General features: G+C 34.5%; 4 protein-coding genes across 14 annotated transcripts; 2 read left to right on the top strand and 2 right to left on the bottom strand.

The window, feature by feature from the left end:
* Window positions 1-1,246: 1,246 nt before the first annotated feature.
* Dgt1 (KAT8 regulatory NSL complex subunit dim gamma-tubulin 1) lies at window positions 1,247-6,252 on the top strand. Of its 3 annotated transcripts, none has more exons than XM_072904351.1 (9): window positions 1,247-1,413; window positions 2,583-2,842; window positions 3,181-3,362; window positions 3,658-3,826; window positions 4,505-4,683; window positions 4,773-4,909; window positions 4,994-5,113; window positions 5,225-5,365; window positions 5,450-6,252. In XM_072904351.1, exons 2-9 carry the CDS (start codon window positions 2,592-2,594, stop codon window positions 5,699-5,701), a joined length of 1,431 nt encoding a protein of 476 aa, XP_072760452.1. In that variant the 5' UTR covers window positions 1,247-1,413; window positions 2,583-2,591; the 3' UTR covers window positions 5,702-6,252. The 3 variants fall into 3 exon arrangements, with proteins under 3 accessions (XP_072760452.1, XP_072760454.1, XP_072760453.1); XM_072904353.1 differs by having other exon boundaries at window positions 1,250-1,413; window positions 4,520-4,683; XM_072904352.1 differs by lacking the exon at window positions 1,247-1,413 and adding an exon at window positions 1,474-1,625.
* A 399-nt stretch (window positions 6,253-6,651) lies between these two features.
* LOC140672305 (zinc transporter foi) lies at window positions 6,652-14,115 on the bottom strand. 6 transcript variants are annotated; one of them, XM_072904344.1, is made up of 11 exons: window positions 11,916-12,932; window positions 10,738-11,450; window positions 10,592-10,656; window positions 10,186-10,426; window positions 9,912-10,081; window positions 9,588-9,818; window positions 9,377-9,506; window positions 8,963-9,229; window positions 8,692-8,868; window positions 8,412-8,599; window positions 6,656-8,309 (listed from the first exon to the last, which is right to left on the bottom strand). In XM_072904344.1, the coding sequence occupies exons 1-11, from the start codon at window positions 11,945-11,947 to the stop codon at window positions 8,163-8,165; spliced, it is 2,361 nt and encodes a 786-aa protein (XP_072760445.1). In that variant the 5' UTR covers window positions 11,948-12,932; the 3' UTR covers window positions 6,656-8,162. The 6 variants fall into 6 exon arrangements, with proteins under 6 accessions (XP_072760451.1, XP_072760445.1, XP_072760446.1 ...); XM_072904345.1 differs by lacking the exon at window positions 11,916-12,932 and adding an exon at window positions 13,944-14,115 and having other exon boundaries at window positions 6,657-8,309; XM_072904346.1 differs by lacking the exon at window positions 11,916-12,932 and adding an exon at window positions 13,948-14,115 and having other exon boundaries at window positions 6,657-8,309.
* A 2,053-nt stretch (window positions 14,116-16,168) lies between these two features.
* Window positions 16,169-18,474, top strand: LOC140672679 (metaxin-2). Of its 2 annotated transcripts, XM_072905036.1 has the most exons (4): window positions 16,169-16,346; window positions 16,662-17,241; window positions 17,760-17,897; window positions 18,338-18,474. In XM_072905036.1, exons 1-4 carry the CDS (start codon window positions 16,301-16,303, stop codon window positions 18,396-18,398), a joined length of 825 nt encoding a protein of 274 aa, XP_072761137.1. In that variant the 5' UTR covers window positions 16,169-16,300; the 3' UTR covers window positions 18,399-18,474. The 2 variants fall into 2 exon arrangements, with proteins under 2 accessions (XP_072761137.1, XP_072761138.1); XM_072905037.1 differs by lacking the exons at window positions 17,760-17,897; window positions 18,338-18,474 and adding an exon at window positions 17,322-17,688 and having other exon boundaries at window positions 16,277-16,346.
* LOC140672677 (uncharacterized) lies at window positions 17,696-23,869 on the bottom strand. Of its 3 annotated transcripts, none has more exons than XM_072905032.1 (8): window positions 23,631-23,869; window positions 22,383-22,614; window positions 22,017-22,157; window positions 21,697-21,949; window positions 20,983-21,569; window positions 20,527-20,883; window positions 20,343-20,438; window positions 17,696-20,245 (listed from the first exon to the last, which is right to left on the bottom strand). In XM_072905032.1, exons 2-8 carry the CDS (start codon window positions 22,590-22,592, stop codon window positions 20,180-20,182), a joined length of 1,710 nt encoding a protein of 569 aa, XP_072761133.1. In that variant the 5' UTR covers window positions 22,593-22,614; window positions 23,631-23,869; the 3' UTR covers window positions 17,696-20,179. The 3 variants fall into 3 exon arrangements, with proteins under 3 accessions (XP_072761133.1, XP_072761135.1, XP_072761134.1); XM_072905034.1 differs by having other exon boundaries at window positions 23,468-23,701; XM_072905033.1 differs by lacking the exon at window positions 23,631-23,869 and adding an exon at window positions 22,990-23,240.
* Between the last annotated feature and the right edge of the window lie 36 nt (window positions 23,870-23,905).

Below are 23,905 nucleotides of genomic sequence, written 5' to 3'. Positions count from 1 at the left end.
AAAAGATAAATGAATTTGTTCCGATTGATTTACAAAAGGCTTTTACTATATATATATATATACAATAGTACTTTATTCATTGTCCATACTTTTATTGTTTTCCATTCCTTTTTCTACAATAATCTGTTATTTTGTCAGGTTTGAAATCTATTGAAATCGGGAAAAAAAGAAAAAGCTAGGTAGAGGTTTTCCAACAACAAAAGTACAGACGACGCATCATTTATTTCTTGTTGAATCTACCTGAGCCTTGATTCTTGAATTCTTGCGAAAAATTTTCGTTCGCAAAAGTGATACTACACAATCCTTGTTTGGTATGTACATATAAGTATATATATATATATATTTTTTTTTATATAATACACATATATATGTATATATTCATAGCAATTTGTCAAAGAAATGTATTTTGCTTAGAATCGTTTGATTTAATCAATTGTTCCTTGATAAAAAAAACGAATGCTTCGAAACATTTATAAACATCAAATAGACAGGAATATTTAGAAAATAGAAAAGTATATTTGCGCACGTTCCGAAAACTCTAAATAAAGTATAAAAATTATTCGAAAGAGAATAAAATTATAACATATTTTTGGCGCCAATTTGATTCATTGCATTGCTTCGTCTTTTGCCGATCTTTCTTTTCTTTACATGTAACTTTCATAAACGTACAATATACAGATTGCGCGTTTCCTATGTCTTTTATAATTGTCAAGACAGAAAATAAAAAGCATGCTTTGGACACTGAGCTCTATAACGTACTGGAGCGAGCCTTCCCTGTTTCAAGTAAAAAACATTGTGTCAGGAAATTAGAGGGAGACGCATATAGCAGTGGTTGGATCTCCGTCTCTTTTTAGCCAAGATTTTATAATAATTCTAACTAATCAGTGAATCGCTGAGACAAAGAAAACTAGCCCACCATTATATATCTGTCCTTTTCGGCTGATGGGATACCCCCACTCCTTAGAATCGTTTGCCCGGTTTGCCCTCTTCCTTCCGTCACTCTTTCTCCCCCCTCCCCCCACCCGACTCCCGTCTCCCGCCTATAATCAGGCTCTCTAGTCTCCCGCTGTCACTCTGTCACTGGCCTTGTAACTTGTATAAAGGTGCCTTTTCATGCTGACGCTCGACGCCCATTTTCAGCGTCAAAAGACATCACGTGACCAAAAATAAAAATACCAATTCGTCAATTTTGATCACGTGATCTGTTTTGACGCCAAAAATGAGCGTCGAGCGTCAGCATGAAAAGGCCCCTTAATAGGCGCAACGTTGGACGTTGGTCGTTAGTCGTTGATTTTGATTTCTATGGATTCGGTGTCCGATGTCGATAGTTCGCTGGCTACGAGACGTATATTATCTCGAACCTTGATATTATACCGTCCAATATTCTTGAATATCATCTTTATCTGAAACATTGTAAGTTTCCATTTGTATTGAAAATATTAGTCAGGACGAAACAGGGCGGAGCGAAACGGCTGCGTGCTGTGTGTTATCTCTATGTATTCCGAGGAATGTGAGAGATAATGAAACCCTTTCCTTCCCTCCCTCCCCCCTCACGTTTTTATTTCCAAGAAGTTTGAAAATCTTTTTGTCGAAAAAGAAATATGTACGTCTTCTTCGACATTTCGGTAAGATGGCGGACGTACTTTTTAATTTTCATTATTATCAGGAATATTTATATATTCATATTTTTCGACGCATAATTATTTAGAATTTTCTGTAATTTTTCGTAGCTTTTAATTTGATAGATTACAGAGAGAGGGATAATTACACAAAGCACTTTTCTCGAAAATACAATTATACCGATTGAATAAATGGTCACATAATTGTAATATAATTGATAATCTCATTAATCCATTTATTATTACAATAATTATTATTACAATAATTTATTGAAGAATATTTATTATGATTTGATATGGCAACATATTGCATAAATTATGTGAAAAAAGCTAGCAAGGTGTCAAGTTGGTTCCCACACTACCTTTCCATGTGTTCTTACTTTTATCTCCAAAATAAAAATGATGCCAATCAAAATTGTTTATTGTAATTGGTAAAGATAAAGGTAAAATAGAGATAAAAAGTATTTATATAACACTCTTGTTAACAAGAGGAATTAAATAATATAATTTGACAAATTAAATGTCAACTTTAGAAGATTAAAGCTGCACATCTTATAAAGTATTTAATTATAATTATAATTATAGTTTTCCTTCCATTAAAATACAACTTTCAATTTTTCTAATTGAAAAAAAAAAAATATACCAAACCTTGATCTGACATTTTTTTGTACGTTTTATCTTTACCTCTATATTTGCTTATATTATAAACAATTTTCACTGATTATTAGAAATATTTTGAATACATTGAATGAATAAAGCAATTGTGAGAACTTACATAATTCATAGAGTTTGTTCTGTACAATTTATAGAATATATTAGTAAAACACAGCCAAATACATATTACGATTACTTTGTTTTGAGATAAAAGATAAAATTATGTTTAAAAGTTTTTTTCTCGCATCTAGTTGTTTATAAATCAGATTTTACTAATTCAGAATTGATTTATATTTTATTTTATTACAGTAACAAGGTATGTTTCGGATACCAAAGCCTACAATGCCTACGTCTACTGCAACAACAATTACAAAGCGTCCAAAACAGATCCAAAGTTGTCTCTATTCATCCTACGAATGCACACAACCATCCCTTGAGGGATACTCGTATTGCGCTAAGCATATTCTCGAAGATTCAAATGCACCTTACAAACAGTGTACTTTTGTATATAATACCAATGGAAGGAAATGTCAGAATCCAGCCCCAAAATTAGATAGAAGGGATATCTCGTAAGTAAATATTGTATGTAGTATAAGTATAAATATATATATATATATATATATATATACACACACACCAAAAAACATTGCTAACTCAAATCTTAAGGAAAGAGAAAATAATTGGAATTATCAAATGTTTTGAATAAAGTTGTATCCATGATCTGAAAACTCAGTCCGAGTTCTAGTTTCGAGAAATGTGTAACTTGCAGCTTTCATGGAAAAGTAGAATTTTATTAGATATACTATACATTTCTCGGAGAGTGATTTTTAATCAATGTATTGTATAAAATTATAAATTATCAATTTTTTTTTAGAAAAATTAATAACTGCACATTTAATTTTCACAGATACTGCAGTGAACATTCTCGAAAAGCGCAAATTACACGAATTAAATCAATGTCACGACGCTCTTTACCGCAAACACCTGAGATGTTACTGCTTAATTTAAGTCATTATGCCAAGCCCATCGATTCTAGTGCTGAAGATACGGAAGACGAAGGAGGGAAAATCAGAGCTTTGGATCCTTTCAGTGAGCATCACATGATTTTAAATTATCTTTATTATATTTCTTTATATTTATACTTTGATTTTTTAACTCTATTGAGATTTCCTTTATTCGTTCATTCTCAGAAAGAGACTTTACTCACTTTCTTTACCCTTTATACTACATTTACCCAAGTACTTTACACTTGCTCTTTATAATATTTTCAGAGTTTGTGTGATAAAATTTCTCTAATTATAAAAATTTGTTCATTCTATAATTTTGCATGCTTTGCTAAAAGTTGCAAACTTAAATGAAAACATCAACAAGTTATTGTTTTCAGCCGAAGTTGATGCTTACAGAGTAAATGCGAGTGGGAGTGACATCTTAGATTATGCCAGTTCGTCAGAGAGCGACGTCGAACCTACAGTTGTCAATGATACTCTAAGAGGAGTTTATCTTGATGACAGCGACAATGAAAGCTTACATAGCCCACAAGAGGATCCTCTAAAGTAAGTACATGCTATGTCTCTCCACTGCATATGCTAGCTATTTTTAAAATTACAGTGTCATATTAAAATATCTGCTAGCATGCTTTAGCTTGTGCAATTTCCACAAAGATTGTTTGTTTTTGATTTTTATTGTTTATATGCATAAATATCTCAGGGCCTATTTATAAATTTTATTGATTATGCATTTGATTTTTATCCATTACAAATGTTATATCTATCCAAGATGTTTCTGTTGTTTTAATGTCAGATTGCAATAATTTTTAAGCCTTATTATTAATTTAAAATTTTTTAATTTCACTGTTATTTTATTAAAAAATTACAGTCTTTCTGGTTTTAAATTAAAAACCTTTCAAAATTGAAAGATTAAGATGTTTTAATTTTTTTTTTTTTTTTTTTTTTTTAAGTAGAGAGAACCTTATAAATTACCAAAGATTGTTATCTACATATATATTTGTGTATATAACAGCATATTTATGTGATCAAGATTGATTGTTATAATTTTTATTTTATATATATAATTTCTCTAACAAGCTTGCGTTATTATAATCCTACTAAATTTTTCATATGGTTCTTATATTATTTCTTAAAACAAAAAACGCGCGTGTTTGTTTTCATATAATTTCGTTGTAGTCGTGCTTTGCGCAAAGATAAGATACTGCTTACTCTCCCAATTGTTAGTATCAATTTTTTAAGGCACGCCGGTATTTTTACCGCGGAAGAAGTAGTTTATATCGCGAGGGAAAAATTGATCAGGCTTCAATCCCTTTACATTGATCAATTTAGAAGATTACAATATATATTGAAGGAGAAGAGACGAAAATATATGCTTGCTCTGAAGAAAGAAAAGGAAACGTTTTGTAAGTAAGCCTCAAATGATATTAGAATTTTATCACATTTTTCAATAAATAAAAAAAATTATATTTACCTATATTTAAAAAATATATAGGTAGTATACATGATCAGACCAAAGAGACTGCGAAAGAGAAGAAACTTTACGAAAAGTTGAAAGCTTTAAATCGCTATCACAGACGGAGTGGTGCTGAAGCAATACTTTACAGGAAATCATTAGAACGTCGCGCACAGGTAACATTGCGCGATGTGAATGTCATTATTAGTATCTAAATTAATTATGTAACAAAAAAATAATAATAAAATAATACACTTCAGGTAACTGAGCCAACTCAGAAACTGCCAAATATGTCCAAGTGTGTGTTTACTGAAGGTGGTGTGAAATGCGGCGAAAGAACTCTTCCGTCAGCTAAACATTGTCGCAAACATATTCTAAAGGTACATATACGCATGCGTATATATTTATTATATTTTAGAAAGGATCGTATATAATTATGTGTAATTGTATGGAGTTTTAATCTATTTTTGTTTCATCGCTGATCACAACAGGACCAACATCAAGTTTTATTCAAAGCGTGCGGAGCAGTACGGGCAGATATAGAGTGTCACGAACCTGTGCCCGTTATTTTCGATTCTAACTGTGTCTTTCATATGAACTTACCGTCGTCTTGCAAACTTGAGCCTATGAAGGTACATAATGATTAATTGAATATCTCTATGATTATTTAAAACAAATTATGTCCGAATATATTTTATACATAATTTATTTTATAGTTTGAAGAGGAGAAGCCTACGATGAAGAAAGTGTCGATGATTGACAATCAATCGATGGAGATTGATGTGGTGGGCGAGGCGCAAGAAATCGATCCCGATGACGATATGGCGGGATTGATGAGAGAAATGAACGACTCGGCTAATGTAAAACCTTCGTTTACAAATGAAAGTTTGAACAGCGAGACTAGTACGGACACCGCGTTCAGTTTATCGGCGCAGATGAGTGATCGGGACGATTTCGTTACTGTATGACAAAATATTTTTCTGTGATTTTCAAATTGCGACGTCTGATAATTTATCGTTGCTCGATTGAAATTTAAAAAAATTAAAAATATGGATAATTTACTTTTCCTTGTCTACCGTACTCGTATGATAATATTTCGAAATTTCCTCACTCGAATGCAGAATATTTTCAACAATAACGGTATAATTTATTTTCACATGTAATCATTTATATAGAATACTGTTAATTATGAATATCTGTACATAAACTGAGAAAATTAGAAAGAGATTATGCGTGGATAGTATAAAAAATTTTAACGTGTTTAATTATTTTAATAGTTGAAAATATTGAAATATCAATATTGATTTAAATTAATATATTGGTAAATATGATTAAGAAACTCGAGAGTTATGAAAATAATTCATACTCTATTGTACAATATAAATTTCACAACTTATAATAAGATTGTACAAAAAAAATATATCTTTAATGTGATCTTTTAATTTAGAAAATCAAAAACAAACTAATTTTTTATTTTTATTAATATTTAAATAAAATAATCAACTTTCTATTTTCTATAGATGAGTTCTCTTCTCTTAATCATTTTCATCATATGAAATATACCCCATTTTTATGTTATTAATACTCGGGAATACTTAAGATATTAATCTGTTATCTGATTATTCAAGTGTTACACAGGTAAAAAACACACATTTGATTAGTATTAACAAAATCATCTAAGCTTTCTTTTAATTTAATAAAATGCAACTTGTGCTATCAATAACATTTAAGCAATCCAATTTAACTGTGGCAGTTGTGTACAAACAAAATTGCAAAAGAGAACACTTTTTACATTTTTACATTTCCTATAAAAATAACCACAATATCTCATTATTGAATATGTATAATATATTAATGCTATAGATATACGCAAACAATATATAAGAGGAACTTGTATAAACTTATTAAAAAATATATATGGATGGAATTTCGACAGAATAGTAATAATTTTTAAAAAGTCAATATATCATAGCAACATATAATTCTTTTTATGATGATTTTTACATTTTAATTGTATTCCAATATGCATAAGATCTTGATGATTATAAAATCAAAGTGTCAATATATTAGAAAAATTGAATTTTTTCAGTATTTTAATACACAATGTATAAAATTATCATTAATGTATAATTATCGTTATTATTATCATTAATTATTATTATCATTATTATTAGTATTTGGTGAAAATAACACTCATGTGTGGTAAATTTAAAAATTACATAAAAGTAAATTTGAAATATTGTCATGTATGAGATATCTTTTTTAAGCAATATTGACTCGGCAGGCAACTCTATTCAGACTACACAGCACTTTTCTCTTCTTTTTCATAAAAAGATAAGATGAAAAAAAATTTCTTACCATATGACTTTATTACTTAAACTGTGATGATAGATTCTCACGATAATGTAGATATAAATGTATAGTGATATACATATATATATATATTATTTTAATGTATATGTGTATAGGCTGCATTTTGATATTGACTGCCAGTACTAAAAATCTATAGTGTATGCGACGTAAATTTACTGGCAGTGAATAATCTGGAATACAGTATATATACATACATTAATACATTATTTAGTATGTTATGCAAAATTATCACAAATTTACTGCAAACTAATAATATAGTCATTTATCATTATCTACATTTAACAATTGATAATGAGGGAGATATTGAATTAAATGTCATTTTCACATATATAAATCTGTGTAGTCTACACAGAATTTGTACAACTTTCATCTCTGAAGCATAATACTGCAAACATTACGTCAATATTGCGTATAGACCAAATAACTAACAATACAAATTTATGTGAATTAATGAAAACTTCAGTTAAAATGATTATTAATTTTACATAAAGAAGGAAATCTGCTATGTGTTGCTCTTAGAATCATCTGTTTTTTTTACCAATAATTTATATAGCTATTAGATAATTCCAAAATTTTATCTGAATACAATGTAAAATAATTTCTCACTGCATTTTACACATTACAATTTCTATCTTAATTTCACAAAATTGTAATGTTGAAAATATTTTTGGTAAGATTGTTAAGAAATAATTATTTCAACCTGTAATTTGTGTTCGACAATACGATTATTAGTAAACTCTGTTTAATGATGAAAAATTGGACACTTTTGTTTCGTTCACTAACAATTCTCGACAAAGATCGGATATTATATTCTCCTATCTAAATTGTAATTTATAATTTGTGAAAAAATCTTCCTATTACGTTCTTTCTTTCAAACATCAATGATGAAAAAGAAATAATTATATCAAAGAAAACTTTCTTTTTATTGTAAACTTTTTAAGTGCTAAAAAGCGGTTAGGCATTGCGATTAAATAAAAGAAAAATATAATAACTCGAACGTAACAGGAAGAAGAAATGTATATCGATACATGCTTACAAGAGAAATTACTCATAAATCTAATTATCGAAAATGTGCTTAAGATCGTGCTCGTAGGCGGCGATAAGTAGCATAATCCCAAGGCCTGTCAATAATCCTAAACCTTGCCAAATGCACTGCCATCGCGGACCACTTTCCGCGGAATGACTCGATGATAATTCTGGTATCTAAGGAAAAAAAGATATAAATTATATCAGAGCGTTTTTTTTTTCTTTGAAATTTCTAGAGTTATTTGCAGGATGAATTGTTATGAAATTTCAAAGACCAACCATATCTACTAATGCTATGTATATAAATATTCCAGCGGCAGCTGCGAATATCCAGCTGGTCGTGGCGGGAGTACTTCCTAATAATACTCCAAATATCATACCGAATAGACAGAGCACCGAAGATAATACATTATAAAAAACAGCCTGTTTAGTGCTCATACCCGCTCTTAACAACACTGCAAAGTCGCCTGTACAAAAACATTGGTACTATTTTACATGTATATTTTATTTATATATATATACATACATATAATCATATGATAATTTGCAGAGACATTACCAAGTTCGTGAGGCAACTCGTGACAAAGAACGGCGATAGCCGTGGAAAATCCACCCGAAATGTTTGCCGAGAATGCCGCACCGATAGCCATACCATCTGTGAAATTGTGTAAACCATCTCCCATAACGACCATCCAAGCTACGCTGGACATGGATTCGGGAGCCGAATGTACGTGACCTGGAGGATTTTTACCAGGTATGAGTGCATTAAATTACTTGCACGATTCTTGTATTTTATATTGAACAATCATGTTTATATAAAAACATGGTACCATGAGAATGACTGTGGCCGTGATGTTTGGTCTCGTGTTCCCGTATGATGACTGTATAGCTTTCCGATTCGTTTAACGACACGTTGGCACCGTCGGCGTTTTTCTTTGCGTTATTAATGGAATCATCCAATCTCCACTCATCCTTTGGTTTCTTCTCCATGTCGTTGGTAACGATTTTCGTGGAGTTACAATTTGATGTCAACGGTTTCTCTTCCTCGATAATAGGCGGTCTCTCATGATGGTTGATTTGACGATTGTGATGATTATCTACGTACATTTCTTTATTGAGATTATTTTTTATCGCGCCATTAGAACAGGTATTTTGACGCGATTCTGTTTTCTGATCGAGATGCAATAGTCAGTGGTGCGAGATATTAATGCGCTATCTTTGATATATAAAAACTTGCCTATTACCTTGAGTTTCAGCAGCAATCTCGCCATAACAATACGGATATGATGAATACTTGTGTTTACATAACTTTTCACCAACAACATTACTGTTTGGCCCGTCGCTCTCTCTCATTACTCGTACACGCGTAGGTAACTACAATTTTATTTCATTAATTTACAATGTATAATGCGAAATGTAAGTGACATGTAATAAAGCAGTTTGTCTTTGATTTACCTTGTCCCGACGTTGTCGACGTTTTCGCCATTCAGCTAATATGATTAATGTTTTTTCGGTGAAGAAAAAGAGCACGAGAGCCATCATAGCGACTAATCCTTTCCACATGTTTGAGCTATGTTGCTCCATGTGACTAATTAATAAAGTGTTGCTCTCTTCAAGATGATGATGATGATCATCGTGTTCATGATAATGTTCATTGTGTTCATGATGATGAGGAGGCATCATTGCCTAAAAATGCAAAAGAGATTAATTGTATTATTAAAATATTGTTCTTGAGTTTCAAATGTACGTATGATAGCTTGAAAATAAAAAAAAACTTGCATGTGGTAATAGATGAATAAGGGCATCACCGGTTAAAGTACCTACGGCCAGCGCAACTAGAAACTGTAGTACGTGATGGTAGTAATCCTTTTTCATGACCGGAATTACTGCTACACCGAGCAGTCCGCTAAGACTAATTACGAAAATACTAACTGTTGAATATACCCAGACTGAAATAAGTGAAACCGACAGTTGCGTTTATTGAAAAAAAAAATTATATATAAGACAAGATTAACCATCGCATTTGTACGTTCATGTTTATATACATATATACCTTTTACAGTATTGCGCCCTGAATCTTCTGTATAAAATTTATCGACGGACACGATAGGTTTGTAATTTTCGGGTACCCGTATACAGCCACTCCTCTCTGAACTGGAATCGGCCGCTAATTGATATACAAGAGCCGGGCAGACCCGTTCGAAGAGCCAACTGGGCATTGTCGTGGTATTATTAGCAGAAGTATAATGCATATTCTGTGCGACAGTACTCAGCAATTCTTGGCTGTTTAAGCACTAAAATAGTATGAAATGTAAAAGTATTAATCGTCACAAGTGTATTTTAAAAAGTAGACCAAAATTAAATAATTCATAGTAATTATAACTGACTTGCATAAATAAACACATACAAATATTAAGTGTTATTTCTAATAAATAGCTTGTACATATTGTATATCTTACCCTTTCTTCGTTATTGTTGCTATCTGCGTCATGTAGGCCTTTATTGGGATAACTCTTACCACTACCTGTCACATATAAAGTTGATTCTCTCGATAAGTTTACTCAGTTATTTTTTAATGTTTACTATATAATTAATTTTTCCATACTTGTTTCAGTGCCATCACTTTCCAGCTCTGATGCGTCGGTCAACAATCTCAATAGACCCAGTTTTCGGACAAGTTTCTCAAAACCTTCCATAGTTATACTCGTTCCGTCACCATAGGCCTCAAAAATCTTCCTCATGAAGTACATTTCATCTACAGCTACGTCTCTTTTTAATCTAGATTTATAATTGGTATGTAAATCTGTACTAGATTTGTGTTTTACACTTGATAATAATTTCGTTTGAGCGAGTCGCTCTAAAAGTTCTACGTCTCTCGAATTTACAGACATGTCCGCGCTCACAATCGACGGCTGCTTATTCCGTACATTCCCGCCGCCTTTGAAGTTTTCCGTTATCCCCTTCTTAACAAGGTAAGCATCGTGCGATGCGCTTGGTATTGCATTAATGACTAACGGGATATTATTATTATTATTATTACGATTAACGTATCGTGTACTGTGAAATCTTACAGCGTCGCGTTTATTGCCAACAAAGTTATTCGGATGCGAGTTTTGACTCTCCGTGTATGGACGTGATGTATCCTTGGAACTTGTTAACGTCGAAAGTGGTTGTACATTTGGACTCGAGGGATGTGTGGTATTTGTCGAATTGCGCACCGTTGCTGACAGATTTGTATGCGCCGAGCAGGGTACGTGTGCGGCGCACAGTACACACACCACGCAGACGGTAACAATGTGATGCGACATGATGAACTTCCTAAAAACAGAATACATACTTGTGAAAATGTATGTCGAGAAACTGACTTTTTACCGATTATAAATTAAAATAATCTATCGACACAACACGGAGTTGGAATGTATGTGTATGTCGTGCAAATTTGCTAGAGAAACTAATTAATTTTATATATTTACTAGATAGAGCATAGAGCAGGAAGAGCAATTATCAATAAAGTTTCATGATAATACCAAAGATATAGGAAGATAATGCAATTCGAGGAAATACAAAAATAATATAACGATAAGAGCATTTTAATATTTTCATTTTCTCAGAGTGAAATGTTTTTTCTCATATATTTTATATCATACATTATGTTATACATTTATTTATTATATATACTAAATTATCAATAAATTAGTATATATGTATAATAATGAACAGGATTGTACATTGTACATGATGATGAACGTGCGAACCCGAGTTGTTTTACACACAACTACTTACATGACGATTCCTATTCGCGACAACTTTATCATGATTTAAACACGCCCACAATTATTCCGCAAATATTGAGCAACAGTGAACGCATGTCTCGATAAGGAGCGCGCTTTTATAAACGAATGTTATAGACAAAGCCGCAGTGGGCCATAACGAATATTTAGAAAATTGCTCGACCTTCAATTTCGTTACGCCTCAGTGTTCACGTGTCGCGTTAATAATCCATGTGATAAAGTTAATTACAAGGCCATTAATAAAAAAACGAGGAATACGTATCGAATAAGGAGAGAATTGTGAAAAACAAAAAGTAAAAGAATTTAAAAAATTTTTTAAATTTTTCTACACCTTTTTTTTTTTTTTTTTATTTCTAAGGGTTGACAAAACGCGCTTGTTTATTGAACATATATCTCATCTTGTTATCTGGCAATTTATTGGTAAGCAATCTTCGACGAAATCTCAGACATAAGCTCGTCGTAAGCGCCGCAACATCTTATGCAACATGTGTCAGTGTGACTCACGCTCTTCTGCCGCGCGTACGATATACATCTGAAGCATCATTTTCTTGTGCATCGTAATAAAACTATATAGTTGGACCGGCTAAATATAAATTTGTAATTAATTGAGTTACTTTTCCACGAGACGAACTCGTGCGGAGTAAAAGACTTTTTTGTACGACAGAAATTTTCGTTTTATTATTAGACATGTGCACAGCTCCATAAAAGGTGTGACGTGTGTTGATCCTTCCGAAATCCAAAAACGGTTCTCTCTATCTCTCTCTCTTTTTGTGAATAATTACGCATCATTCGCAGATCGCGTCCTACGCGTCAAGATTCATTCTCCGCGCTCTCGGTTTACTTAATCTATTCAATCTCTACCGCCAATCATACGCGCAACGTAGCCACAAATAAGTCAGCTTATTTATGTAATTGTCGCCCCCCCCCCCTCTTAAGTCTTACAGTTTACTATTCCCTTTGTGAAGATTCTTAACTGGAGCACAATTTGAAATATTTTAATTTAAATGCGAAAAATTTGTAAATATCAGTAAAAAAAAAAAATGTCAGTTTAAAAGTTACATTATTTCAAAAATAAAAAAAAAAAAACATTGATTCTAATGCATGCTATTACGATATCTATATGAGGGAAAAATGTTTCTCCGATTAAGCGTGAACGATACGACGCGATAACGCGCGGCAAAAATAAATCGACACCCGATCTCCCGGTATGCGTTCACGCATTCATATCCATGAGTGATTCGATACCTGTCGCGCTCGTTTATTCTTTTTTTTTTTTTTTTATCCAGTTGCTGTAATACATTGAACCAGTGTCATTCGCGTGACGCATCATCATTGTCATCATCAATCTTCGCTCGTGTTTACTACGCGAATCCTGACCACGTTCGATCGCGGAGAGATGATAAAATAAATCGTATCGATCGTTCCGGACTTCTGGTCTTTTTGCTTTAAGAATTTTTGTCTTTTTTTTTTACGTACAAAGAAGGAAACAAAAACGCGCGAAGGATTTCTACGAAGAGGATAGGAGACCTTCGGGTCTGCGGAAAAGACCGAGATTACGATCAGCGGCGCCGGCGCCGGCGTCGAAGTAGTCGCGACTATCTCTGCGACAAAAATTGTATTTTTAGCTGTCAAAAAGTGGAGAGGGAAAAAGGAAAGAGCGCGAGAGAGAGAGAGAGAGAGAGAGAGAGAAAGAGAAAAGATAAAAGAACGAGAGAGGAATTAGCGTACACGCGCTATTTTCTCGTCGTCTCTCCTCTTTGCACAATTCCGTACAAATTGACAGTTTGGAATTTAGGTTAGAAAGGCCAGGGCCAGGAGTTTGCAGTTTCCAGCTGTCGCGACGAGGTCGCCATGCCGTGTCGTTCGATCGAGACTGCCCGGCCGGTGGAGGTTGGTCGAATACAATCGTCGACCGTTGACGATGATGGCGACCAGTCACGAGAGCTCTTCGGGGGAGACACGAACCGTCGAGGGAAAACGGCATGCAGCATGCAGGCAGAAGGCAGACATAGATACGTACATACATGTGTGCGCTACAATCAAGACGCGCTCTCACCGGCTTGCGGAAGGCTCGCAAAGTCTGTGCACGAACGACACGAAGATGTCGGAAAGCCGTCGGGCGACCGGTGCGTGTGTATCCGTCTCTGCGTTGCGTACCGGTGCGTTCCCTTTCTTTCCCGTGCCCGTGTTTCCTTCCCTCTCGTCCTCTCTCGGCCTCGGCCGCGGCCGCTTCTTCCTACCTTTCTTCTCCCGTATTCTCTCTCTCTTTGCGCGCGAGCAACAAGTAAGCTCTCTGAACGTAGCGCCGGGAGGCTCGCGGACGATGGACTCAAGTGGACTGCCGTTGGACTTGCGTTTGCGTGTTGCGTAGCAAGCGAGCGAGCAGACAGGCTACAGGCCGGCTGGCAGGCTGGCGAGCCAGCTGACTGGCTGACGGCTGACGGCTGGCGTTGGCGCAACCGAACGACGAACGACGATGATTTTAGCGCACGCACATGCACGCATACGAACGAAAGAAGGAGAAAGAAGAGGAGAATGTCGAGACGCGCGACCTAAGAATATATGCACCCGGGTGCGTTTCTTCGACCGAGAAACCTCGGAAAATCGTGATCCGCACACTTTACGCGATCGATTTGACTTACGAAACACCGCTTTCGTTTTCTCTCTCTCTCTCTCTCTCTCTCTTTCTCTCTCGCTCTCTCACTCTATATAATCTTGCCATTTTTATGCGCTAAATCTATATATAATCTATGATTTTTTATATATATGAAAACTGCAATTTGATTAGCAATTGCGGTTGGATTTTTGTTTGTAAAACAAAGTCGATAATTTCTTTTCTTTCGATAACAATAAAATCTTTTGCACGCGTGCCAATCATCCTCCTTTATCAAACCATTAGGTCTGACGTTTAAAATCCTTTTGGGAAAAATTGTATCAATCTCAACGTCGCACACCTACTAACAAAAAAAAAAGTAGAATCCACTTCTCTTGCAACATGTGCAACCGTTATTCCAGGTTATATATAAATCAAAGAGAATATATATATATACCACGTTTTTTACTCTAAAACAAGGCTCAGGAAAAAAAATGAAATAAATTATTTAGACTTGTTTAATAAATTTGATATACATAAATAAGTTTAAAAAAATAATATATACCATTTTCTATTATCTATTTCATATAATATATTAAATAGAAATCTAAAGATTTTTATACATATACACATATTTGGATTTACATGTTTATTGTGAATCTCTTTTTTTTGTCATAATTTATTATTAAAAAACATTAGAATAAATTAAATGGACATTCTATTGATCACGTCAGTGATATTACGTTATTAATGAGTCAAGTAGTAAAATGAAAATTTGACTTGCGGCAAATTATATCAAACGAGGTTAAATATAAGCTTCGGAAAATTATAAGTTTTTTATCAATGTGAAAAAAAAAGTATCGACAATTTTCTTATCTAACGAGAGATATGCACGCCTACCAGAATATAATACTTCAGAATATGGAGAAAAAAAATGATGTGTCATTACAAGCGCGCATTCTTCACACTTTTTTGTCAGGCGCGAAATTATCAAAGGTTACCCTTCAGAATATTTATACAAGCAATTAATTTAAAGAATGTCAGTAATAAAATAGAGACATATAGGTATTAACACATATTGCGCGTTTCTTATTAATTCAGGATGAATCTCTTGAGGTGACAGAATCTGGAAATATTTGCGCAGAACAATCTCTTGATTTACAGGGTAAGTGCGTGCTTTTATATTTATGTAAAATTAATATTTAAGGAGTATTAAAATTTTATCAATTTAATGACGAAAATGACAAGTTTAAAAGTAAAATAAAGTGGTTTGAAATTTGTGAGAGCTACACATTAATTTCGCATCGATTTATTGGAATAAAAGCGAATTACTTTATCTTACATAGACAAACGGAACAAAAGGTTGTAAATTAAAATTTTCTTGTAAATTTGAGAAAGACTGAAAGCTGATTAAACCTCATTTAAATTTTACTCAGTCAACTGGAATTATTTTGCGCAATAAAGGTGCCTTTTCATGGTGACGCTCGACGCTCATTTGTGGCGTTAAAACAGATCACGTGATCAAAATTGACGAATTGGTATTTTTATTTTTGGTCACGTGATGTCTTTTGACGCTGAAAATGAGCGTCGAGCGTCAGCATGAAAAGGCACCTTAAGGTGTAATGTCTATACTTGTGGGGAAAATCGTTACACCACACGCGGTTCTACAATTCGTTGTTTGCTCGTGGCGCTTTAACAACGCGAGTAATCAATCGCAAATTTTGAAGCAGTAAGACGCGAGGCGAAAAAAAGCGTGTCCTCACGTGTGTGTAATTGTCACAGACATGCCTCATGTATTATTAAGTGACTCGATCGCGGTAGAGTTGGAAGGTAACGTTTTTTTGAAACTTCATCATCGAAATTTACGTACCATTTCGACGACGATTTTTCGCATAATCTAACCTTACATTTCTGTAAACAAAATTGCATTCGATATTCGTATATGACAGCGTCACTTTGAATTATTATTCAGATAAACTAAGCGTTTTCACTTTAATCGCATCAACTGTTTTTTTAATCTAATATGTTGTGTCATATTAATTCTTACATTCTCGATTATGTAACCGATTATGTTACATCAAAGATAAATACTCCCATCTTATAGGTATCTGTCACTGTGATAACGAGTTTTATTTGCCATTGCAGCTCAAGAACCATGGCCTCAGCCTATTACTTTATACCAACCCTACGAAGTGGAACAGATTCTGCTTCCTGACAATGCAAACTGCTTGGCGGTGCAAGCCTTCCTTAAAATGTGTCAGCTTGATTTTCAAATAGAACCAAGAAAGAACGCAGAGTTTATGTCGCCATCAGGTCGTGTACCATTTATCAAATGCGGTACAAAGTTGATATCCGAATTTGATGGCATAGTGACACACATAGCGAGTAAAGGAATAAGTCTGTCCGATCACTTGGACTCTGCCGCCAAAGTGGATATGAGAGCGTACCTGTCTCTTGTAAACAATGTGTTTGTAAATGCGGAGCTCTACATTTGCTGGGTGGATACAGCAATTTTGGACGCAGTCACAAAACCGAGACACGGGAGCGTGTATCCTTGGCCGCTTAATCATTATCTAAACTGGCAAAAGAGGCGAGAAGTGATAAAGAAACTCAATGTACTTGGCTGGTATAACAAGAGCTTAGATGAAGTCTACGATGATGTGAGAAAGTGTTGTATAGCACTCTCCGAAAGACTAGCGGACGAAGAGTTTTTCTTTGGGAAATTGTAAGTAACTTTTTTTTTATCAACTATTCTTATTATTTTTCACCTTCTGTCATTTATTTGCCTGATTATGTTTCTTCAAGTCCCACCGAAATCGATGCCCTGATATACGGTCACATTCACGCTCTCACATCGCCCCCCTTTCCTCCAAACAACGGCATCATCACCACGATTCGTCAGTTCCCCAAGCTTATCGAGCACATGTTTAGAATTAAACATCGCTACTTTAGCTCCGAAATACAAAGCAAAATTGCCGAAGAGTTTGAGATAATTGAGTCACCCTCCAAGGATACTCTGTGGGATGGTTTCCAATCGCAGCCTGAATCGCTTCCTTCTCTTTCCGAGCATTCCTTTACATTATCGATGAATTGATTTATGCATATACATATGTATATATATATATATATATATATATATATACATGCATGTAGCTTAAGTAAATATGTTGTATAGCATGTTTGTATAAATATATATTGATTACGACCTAATATAACAAGAGATTTTTATGCATTTTTATTTAGCAAGCCCAATGAATTGGACGCCTTAGTTTTTGGTCATATATTCACAATAATCACAACGCCGTTACCCAACAACAAACTGGCTATGATCGTGCGAAATCATCCGAAGCTCGTGAATCTGTGTAAACGCATCGAGAATAGGTATTTTCAGCGTACAGAGGATTAGATAGAATCCTACTCGGACTTCAGATACATCGAGTTGCGGTACACCGATTACATTCATCGTAATTTGAGGTTCCTGTGCTTTGCGACTGACGTGGCCAAGGATGATCATATAAAGGAAAATTTATGTAATATTCAATAACCTAACAAATGTTTGGATTAACAATTGTCAATTTTTGTTAAAAATTTAATTTGATAAAAAAAAGTTTGAAATTAAATTTTTTTTGTTTTTTTTTTTTCGCTGCAAGATGGATATATCTGAAGTGCGAGTAATGTTGAGTACGGCATATAGTATAGACTTTAAATAATGTTAGCTCGTTGTTATTACAAATATGAAATTATATTAAAGTTGATCATTCCAATACTTATGGAATAATTTTTTTTTTTAAATGCATAACACTGCACGTAACATTTTTCAGCCTTTTTTCTCCTCAAGCTATAGACAGTCAGACTAATGAAACGCTGGAGTTCAAGAATTAAGCCAATGATCTGACATCTGTACCAGGGATAAATGAATTAAAAGAAATGGTGATCTTTCTCTAAATTCAAACATAACCCAATGTCAGGCAACAAAATATGCCAAAACAAATTGAAGCACAATTTCGGAAGCTATCAATTAGGTATAAAATCTCGTTTTTTCGCAAAGTACCGTAATACTATATCAATGGTTCCTGGTGATATTTTCTTTTATATTCATAATTATTTAAATATATATAATTAATAGTGTAATGTACATTGTTAAGCGCGCTGTATAAATTAAAGTACGTCATCTCGATGTTATATAGTAAGAGCAGGGAAAAACAATTTTCTAGTCAATATACATCATTCTTCATTTTTACATCTGTCACATGCAGATTCGGGAGAGATAATAATTCTCGATATGAGTAGTGGCCGTATGTGAAATTTAATATAATACTTTCTTTATAAATATAATTTAATAATTTGTATATATAATGTTCAACGTGTTTCTTGTCTCCAGCGTTTCAGTTATTACACTGTTAAAACGTAAATCAAATGATGTGCTTATTCATGTAACAAGACCGTCATTTACATCTCTCGTTAATTTATTTCTATAACAAACATTACAGGACTAATTTATTGTAACACGCAAAATAAAAATGTTTCACAATTGTGATGTAATAAAAAAAAAAAAAAAAAAAAAAAATAAACATTTTCTGGGAAATTAGCTATACATGATCCTGGTTTCACGAATAACAATCTGTTATTATTTATTATTATGTGTGTGTTTGTGCATAATATGAGTATAATCTTAAACTATGATAAACACACTACAAGGCGTAAGGTTTTTGCAACGCCATTTATTACATGATAATGCTGCTAATTCTTTTTTTTGATACTGAATTCTATGTTCCTTACATTATGAATTATACACAGGTTTATCATGTAGCACATATAATCGTATATAATTATATAATTATATAATAATACATATAATTATATAATTATTAACAGATGTGTTTATAACATCTTTATATATAAAAATTGCAATCTAGACGTAGATTTAATAGTTGTGATGCTAATAAACAATTGTAGTTCACAATAAACTCAGAAAATCGTGATAACGCGAATATATTAAAGAATTTTTAAATTACAGACGTTTCAGATAGATAAATAAATCGAGACCATATATTTTACTGATAAAAATATAAGAAAAAAAAAATAAAATAAAATTAACAATCTCATAGATATTACTTTCAATTATTGTAATACAAAAATAAATTTCGAAACAATTGTATATTGTACGTAAGATACGAGTCTTATTATATACACAGAGGTCGTATAATCACGTCATGGAGAGACTTGGTATTCATTTGGAAGTATTAATAAAAATTATACACAATAATATATTATGCTCACTGATGTTTACGTTAGACAAGATTTGATTTGTTTACCTCGACTTTAAAGTCCAAATGAATAAACTAACAAAATCGTACATATATGTACGCAACATTTTTTGTTGACGGATACTTCCTTTTAGATCAATGAATCAGGATAGTAATTCCAAAGATCTAGACTTATTAAATTCCATATTTCTATATACCAACAGGCATATCCATTTGTGAAACATTGTAAACTATTATAATATTATAGCGTCTTACGCGCGTGCTTTATGCATCGCGGAGAATGTAACTATTATTTATCTATTTAATATATCTTTAAGATATTTTTTGTATCTTCTTTTTTCTTGATTGGCTAAGAAGTATCTCAGACAATGTTGAATTTTGTGCATGCTAGTTAAATTAATCCGGTGGTAGAAAGCTGAATAGTCGAAACTGTTCTCTAATGCGTGGCCTTACATCGCCCCCCTGTGAAGAGACGAGAATTAAATAAAAAGACTAAAAATTAATTGTACTCTTTCGTAAAATTAGTTCCAACATTATGGTAGAAAATGCCACAACTTACCCAATTTACTAGATTTTCCAAAAATGGTAATAACTTCATTAACTCGTTATCCGAACGATCGGCAAACCAACTTTCTATAGGTATGCCATTCTCCAGCTGTAATATACATCGATGTTTTTAAATGCATATTCCAGAGGTGTATTACGTCATATTTATACACTTTATATCACTTAAATCACTTTACCTGATATCCAAATGCTTGCGGACTGTTGTCAATAATTACAGTTTTAGATAGATCCCTGCCTAAGATGGACAAATCTTTTATATAGTTTCCGTTAACGCAAACGCAATGTTCTCTGAACAGACGATACTTGATCAATTTTCGCGTTGGATCCAATAGATTCATCAGCTTGTTAGCGTACACCCGTTTGCTCGCCGTGAATAGAATCACCTCGTAGAGTGACGAGACGTGTTCGAGAAATTCGCGAAAGTACGGTCGCGTTCTCACAAATACCGTATATGTTACATCCTGAAACACTACTGGGAAGCGAAACGCCGCGTCAGATAGTTCTTGCAAGCTGCAATGGACCAACGTCTCGTCCTGCGAAAGAAAAAGACGGAAAATAATTACGACTGTTGACAATCATACATCGTAATGGATGCACATATATAAGTAGATGTTAATCTATCTCAAGCTTACCAAGTCTAGTACCAAACTAAATTCTGGACTGCTTCGCGTTTTGAGCGGTAGAGCCGGACATCTTGCTCTCATTGCTGGCGTGAGCGGCGGCAAGTGCTTGATGAAGACATAAGGATCGAACGGCTCCCAGTCCTCTTGAACTTGAGTAACCATGTTTTCTACATCGCAAGACTCTACTATCTCTTCGCTACCCACTTCCATGTATTCAACCTCGTGATAACGACTGTCGACGTCCTCGGAATCATATTTGTCACTAAGATTGCCGTTTGTATCGGATGGATGATGAGGATTTATATTGTACATACTTGCTGGTATACTGTATTTTGTACTGGGATATCCAGCAGTTGTTTCATGTTTTGTTGGGTCTGTTTCAATAGCATATTGATCTTTTGAGAGATCACTGCGGTTTTCATTGTTATCGATAAGCGAGCACTTTCCTCCGTTTGGAAAGTACTTGTCAGATGTGTTGTACGTGGTTGTACGGACGTTATATATCGAAGTTGAATGCATCAAACTATAATATTCTGTGGACGTTTCGGCGTGTGCGTATAAAGAGGAGTAGTGTAATGACGACGGTAGCGTAGTATCTATGTATAAAAAAAAAAAAAAAAGAAAAAAAACATGTAAACATTAATATTTTAATGCATATTAATTTAATATGTATTAATTTGACATTATATATTTTGAGACTATGTAAGCCATCGAGTAATATACCGTTGTTCTTGCTTCCTTCATCATCTAGTAAACATGTGAGATCTGAATGCGATCCTAGGGATACCGGAGGCATTAGACAGGTCAACGAAGATACACTGGATATGGAAGATTTCAAGTCATTTGGTACCGGCGGTATCATTGGACTACGAGAGTCCGTATTCGTTATTGACGAGCAAAGGGGTAAAGTGGATCCGCCATTCCAATTTTCCTTAGATTCTTCCGAAACTTTAGACGGTGATGCGTTTTTAGCAGACTACAAAATATATTAAATTAGATATAATTGATTTTTATATCGTAAAATAATGACTGCGGTAACTTACGATGACTGCATCTATTGGCGGGGCACGGTGCAAAGGAGTTGACGTAACCATCGACCGTTTTATGCATTTTCTTCTACGAGGTCCTCTCTCTCGTCTAATAGGTGTGGATTTGGCAAAATGTAAAACATTTTCTTTACAAGCCTACAAAGGTCAGTAATTTTTTAAATCAATTCTCTGTATTTACTTAATTAGCAATTGTCAATTATTTATTATAAATCTTTAGTTTCAATAAAAGATTAAATATAAGTGATCCGTAAAGATTACGTATACATACTAAATATGCAATGCGATAATATTGTATGACACGCTATCTTGTCTGAACACAATTTAATATATAAAAAAAGGGTATTATTCTCATAAACTCACTTCTTTTAGAAAACTGGATGATCTACGTCGCCACTGACTCAATCTGCTGCATCTACTTGATGTTATCACTCGACTGTTGTTCCCAATATGCGGTACTTTGCGCGCTGTACCAACTTGCGTCCGATGACTGGTTGCCTTTGATGCCGTTACACCGCTTAAACTTAAACGGCCGCGCAATCTTCTACTAATTCGTTCGCTTCTTAGCCACATTTCAATAGTGTTGTTAGGTATCCTGAAATGATGGAATATTAATTTTCTTAGTTAATATTTTTAATTAATCTTTTGCATTCTTTAAAATACTTATTACTTTTTAAAATATTAATATAAATAAAATATAAATAAAAATGTGTTTAAAAATTGTTTAGGTTCAATAATATCATTATTTTGGGAAAAATGATAAGAAAAGTTTTTAAAACGCTGTTTAAAAATAGTTTGCAAAAAAAATATATATATATATATATATTGTATATATAATTATATAAAATAATATTTACAAAAAAACGTAATGCGTAAAAAAATTAAAATAAATGTCACGATATATAAAAAAATATATATATATATATTGAAAAATGAAAAAAGAAAAACAGAAAGAGAAATCGGAAATAACCCTTTTATTCGGAAGACTGCGAATTTAAAATTGACAGAATCTTTCGGTGCACATCGGCGCGCGCTATCGACGACGTCTCGCGCCGGGCAAGATTGCGCGGGAAAGAAGTTCGATCGTTTCGTAAAAAGGGGCGTTCCGGAGAAACGTAGGTGTATGAGTGCGCGCGCGCGCGCGCGCGCCCAACACACACCCAGCGGTGATTGGTCGCTTATATACGCTATATACGCACGCTCGGACACACGTCGTACATGGCACACGTACACACGCTCCACTCACACTCACACCGAGCACATAGAGGTAGGAGCCGTATATCGATTTGCATGCGGCGCAATGCCCGTGGCACGGCATATCGCGTAACGGCGGATTTCGCCGGTCGGCGTCGCGTCGCGAGGCGACGCGACGCGACGCGCGTCGACGGAGATGCGAGGACCGAGGGTCACGAGCCGAGATCCGATCCGATCCGAGCCGAGTCCTTTACCTTTCACGATCGAGAACAAGAGCTTTTGAATGTGCGACGTTGCGCCGCGACGTCGTTGGCGGCGGCGAGACCCCGGGGGACACCTGAAAATCCGCGCGAAAATCGGCCGCCGGCCGCGGCCTGGCGGGCCGGCCGGGCGTTAACGGCACCCGCGGCTGCTTACCATGTTCCGCGAGTCGGCGACGGCCGACGCGCTCGCACGCCGGCACGAACGGACGTACACGGCAACCGGGCTCACACGCGTTTCATTCAAATCCCGACGCCGTCGCGTACGCTTATCATCCCCCCGAAACTATAACAAACATGGCGACGGCGTCACCGCCGCGGCCGCGGCACTCGCGGCCTCAAGTGCGACACCCAAGGTGTCCATGGGACGGCGCTTAAGATCCGAGCGCCGAGCGCGCTTTTTATTCCGTTTATATCGCCCGTACGACAAAC

The sequence above is a fragment of the Anoplolepis gracilipes genome, chromosome 13, assembly GCF_047496725.1.
Source record: "Anoplolepis gracilipes chromosome 13, ASM4749672v1, whole genome shotgun sequence".
Lineage (NCBI taxonomy): Eukaryota > Metazoa > Arthropoda > Insecta > Hymenoptera > Formicidae > Anoplolepis > Anoplolepis gracilipes.
Note: the sequence above shows the minus strand (reverse complement) of the source record. Positions and strands in the feature narration are given on the sequence as shown.